Here is a 3,969-nt window from a genome sequence, read left to right on the forward strand (position 1 = left end):
TCAAATGATTTAAAAATGATTATGGAACAGGTGAGCCTTACATATCATGCATAAATCTGTTTTAATATCAGTATGGGCAAATTGAGGACAAGTTATCACATTTACAGTAGACAAACCTCAGTGAATCATCATATCTTACCTAAATCCACTTTGGCATCTTCGAAGGCTATGAGAGGAACAGCCAGACTGTGTTTAACTAGCTGAAGATCAGGAGATAGATTGCTAGACGTGGCCATACTTAACGTTACTCGACCAGTTTTAATCTTTAATGAACTAAAATAATATCTTGTAGCCTGGATGGTAGAGGATGTTGGTAACACTCTACAAATAATAAAATTAAACTATTAAACAAGTCCTTTTCTTTAATCATTAATCAAAGTAAAAATAACTGGCAAAAAGGGGAAAAACACATCAGCTCATGTGAATGATAGGTAAAGTAGAAATACATGTGGTTCAGGGGCCCAGGATATAAAAAGGATTATATATATAATGGTAAACTATTATATGAAAGATGTAATAATATTCGTACTGAAAAATCAGGTTCAGATTCAGGTTTTGTCTAGACTTTAATAGAAATATTTAATTTTTATTGAAACACAGTATATCAAATAGTTTCTTTAATAGATATCTACTCGTATTACTAATAAATGACATTTTAAATTTGTTTGATCTAAAATCCAGATTTTGGCAGGTAAATATAATTTCAGTGTTTTAGGTTTTTATTCATAATAATGGGGCCACTAAATTAAATTCATAGCAGATAGCAGTGGCTCAAACACCAAAGAGACTAATTGAACCAAGTCCCAGAAGAAATGCAGGAAGCGAAAAGAATTTCCCTAGTGAGGGCCCCCTTCATCTAGTTGAGCCAAAGTTGGAAAATAGTTTTCCATAGTTAAAACCATTGACACCTTCACTAGATGGATTTGTCTTCCCCTTTATTAAAGCGACTTGAATTTTTGAATGTGAGTCCCATCTTCATTGGGGTCATAAAATCTTAAACAGATATACAGCAATGATCAAAACTTTAAAATTCAGAACGAATAAAACCCAAATCTATCACTTAACTTTTTAGCTACTGATATTATCAGTGTCCCTGATACACAAACAAAATAAGAAAACATCTTCACAATCCCTTCTAATTAAGTTAACTTACTGATGGTTATTATCATCTAGTTGGACCATATCTGATCCGTTTGTTTCATATCCCAATAACAACAATAACTTTAATATCAACCTCTCTTCTAGTAATATTGTTAATCTTTTAGTTGTTACAATTACATGCTGAAATATAACTAGATAAATAAAACTCTGTACAAACAAGACAATTCTCTTAATCAAAATCTTGTCTAAAGTATGGTAAATTGGGAGTTAAAGAGAAGTACCATCAGGTGTTTCAAAAAGAGTAAACATGATCTGCTTTGCGAGCGACACCAGCCACTACTATAAGGTCAACATCATCAGATACAATCAGATCAATTTATACCAGACCAAACAAATCAGCAAAGATGCTAGATATTTGTCCAGAACTTATCATTAACGACCATTAACTTTCCTAAATGATGTTTGAAGTCTTGTGTCAAATATCCCTGGTTAAGCAATTTCAAAGCCAAAACTAGACCTCTGGCCAGAAAGTCTTCATAAATTAAACAAACCCTGGTATAGTGGATGAGTTGTGAAACGGACAAGTGATAACATTAATAGTCATCCTCAATTAACAATAAATTGAAAAAAAAGAAAGTTGATCAGTGGATTAAGTGTAGTTCTGTTTTACGTCTTTCTTTGGTGATTGTATTCAATGTATATCCAATGTGTTGCCAATATGTTGCGTTGTGTTTTACAATTCTAATCGTTAGTACTAAGGTTATTTATTTACCTTGTATATTTCAGCGTTCCACTTGCCACTAGGTAGTTTATGAGCTGTTATAAATAAAGCTGGAGTATTATCAACTGTTTCACGCTGGTTTGTCTGAGTAACAAATAACACCACTGGACGACTTGCTCCTATCATCTGATTATCAACCTGAAATTATAAAATAGTCATCTGTTAGTGAAGCTGATATAGAGGTGAATAAAAGCATGTCTGATAAATTATCAGGCTATGCGGATACTATCAAAGAATCAAACTGTACTTAAACTCTGTTCTACCCGAAGCTACCCGAGCCATGTTCCCTTTCCTCTCTTATAGACACACAGAACCTTTTATCAACTACAACCCAAATAATCTAACTGTATCCTACCTGTACAGAAGCTACACTGGTTTCTACTGGGAGCCATGTTCCCTTTCCTCTCTTATAGACACACAGAACCTTTTATCAACTACAACCCAAATAATCTAACTGTATCCTACCTGTACAGAAGCTACACTAGTTTCTACTGTTAGTAAAGCTGATGATTTAACAACCTCCAAACTGATATTACTCAGTTTAATATATAACAATTCTTCTGGTAGATGATTTATAACAGATATACCTAATCCACCTTTTAATGACATTGTCACCTACAAAATTAATCCAATCAATAATGAAGCGGCATTAAGGCTTGAGTGTTGTTTGGTTATTTAAAAAAAAATCAAAGTAATTATTCCTTAACAACATTTTTTGGGGTCTAAAATTTTTCTTGTTTAGATATGAACCTGAGTGTCTAGTACAAGTTAAACTGGAGCTGTGGAATATGCAATATTACTTCTCAATATTATGGTGTCTGCATTTTGCCAACTCATTGCTTTCAAATAATTATTGAGCTTTTACATAATACAAAATAGCTTCTCATATGAACCATTCAGATATTTCACTTTAGTTTATTGTTCAATATTATGGTGTCTTCATTTTGCTAGCTTGTTCATTTTCATTGGGTGACATTACTTACAGTGACAGATTCTTTTACAAATTTACTCATGGGTAAGAAGGGGTAGGCAATTACAATACTTACTATAAACCAAAACATCGGCTGGTGTAGAGACAGAAAAACTAGGCTCTGTTTGAGGGGATTTTCCACACCTCTGAGGTGCAGGGTTTTTAAACCTATTTATTCAGTTAGAGGCTGATATTTTGGACTATACTTACTTCTAATTGTTTTGGTCCAATAATTTCCTCAGTTGATCCTTGAACTCTTTCTGAGACGTCGTAAACCTCCCAATCACTCATATCCTTCAATTCACAGTGGACAATTTCCTAGAAATAAAGTGTAAGTAGAGGAGATACTTCTGGTAAATTTTGAAAAGAAGAATCAATCACACAAACACATGACACAATCTTTTGATTGATAAACTTCCTCATGTAAAAAGTTCATTAGCTGCTACCAATGTTTCAGGTTTCGTTTTGGGGTTCGGATCGTTAGTATTTGGTTTATATAAAACTTTTATTCTATAAAACTCAACTTACAATGATTTTAGTATTCCTGTCATCTGATTGGTCAATCACAAAAATTGATTTTAAATTAAGTTCCATTATCCAATCAGATAACTGTATATATTAAAATCTAGATTTTATCTTAGTTAAGTTATCAAGAACAAGTGCCCAGATCAATTCATGCCTGATTTATCTATCAAAACTTACAGTAGATTGTCTGTCAGCTATTTCTAAAACTCTGATTGGTCCATCCATAACGACCTTGACCGATAAACATCCTGACCCTGGCCGTAATTTCTGCCGTGAGATCATCTTGTGGGGTGGCACACCCAATACAGGGAGGTGAGGGGGTGAGCCAGGGATATTACTGGTTGTTTCTGTATGACATGGTCCCAGCACTGCCACTGCCCCTGAAATATAAATAATCATAATTAGAAATTTTATGGTAATTTCTGAAGATCACAATGTTGGAATGAATGATTCAAATTCTGACCCGAAAAAACAAAAAACAAAACAAAGGCTGTGAAAGATGATCTCCTGCAGGAAGAAAATAGATAAGATCAATTTTAATGCAGATACGCCGTGGGATATAGATTACAAGAGATAAGATAAGATATTTATA

The 3,969-nt window shown here is 33.5% G+C and overlaps 1 protein-coding gene across 1 annotated transcript in view; it reads right to left on the bottom strand.

Moving 5' to 3' along the window:
* LOTGIDRAFT_175825 (hypothetical protein) overlaps positions 1-3,757 on the bottom strand; it is a gene marked incomplete at both ends in the record, with an annotated part of 8,992 nt that extends 5,235 nt beyond the window's left edge. The window contains 6 exons of the mRNA XM_009060647.1: positions 140-321; positions 1,154-1,281; positions 1,874-2,020; positions 2,348-2,497; positions 3,063-3,170; positions 3,555-3,757. Of these exons, the coding sequence (XP_009058895.1) occupies positions 140-321; positions 1,154-1,281; positions 1,874-2,020; positions 2,348-2,497; positions 3,063-3,170; positions 3,555-3,757 (918 nt within the window). The remainder of the gene's footprint in view (positions 1-139; positions 322-1,153; positions 1,282-1,873; positions 2,021-2,347; positions 2,498-3,062; positions 3,171-3,554) is intronic.
* Positions 3,758-3,969: the final 212 nt, after the last annotated feature.

This window comes from Lottia gigantea (genome assembly GCF_000327385.1).
Source record: "Lottia gigantea unplaced genomic scaffold LOTGIsca_436, whole genome shotgun sequence".
NCBI classification, from domain to species: Eukaryota; Metazoa; Mollusca; class Gastropoda; family Lottiidae; genus Lottia; species Lottia gigantea.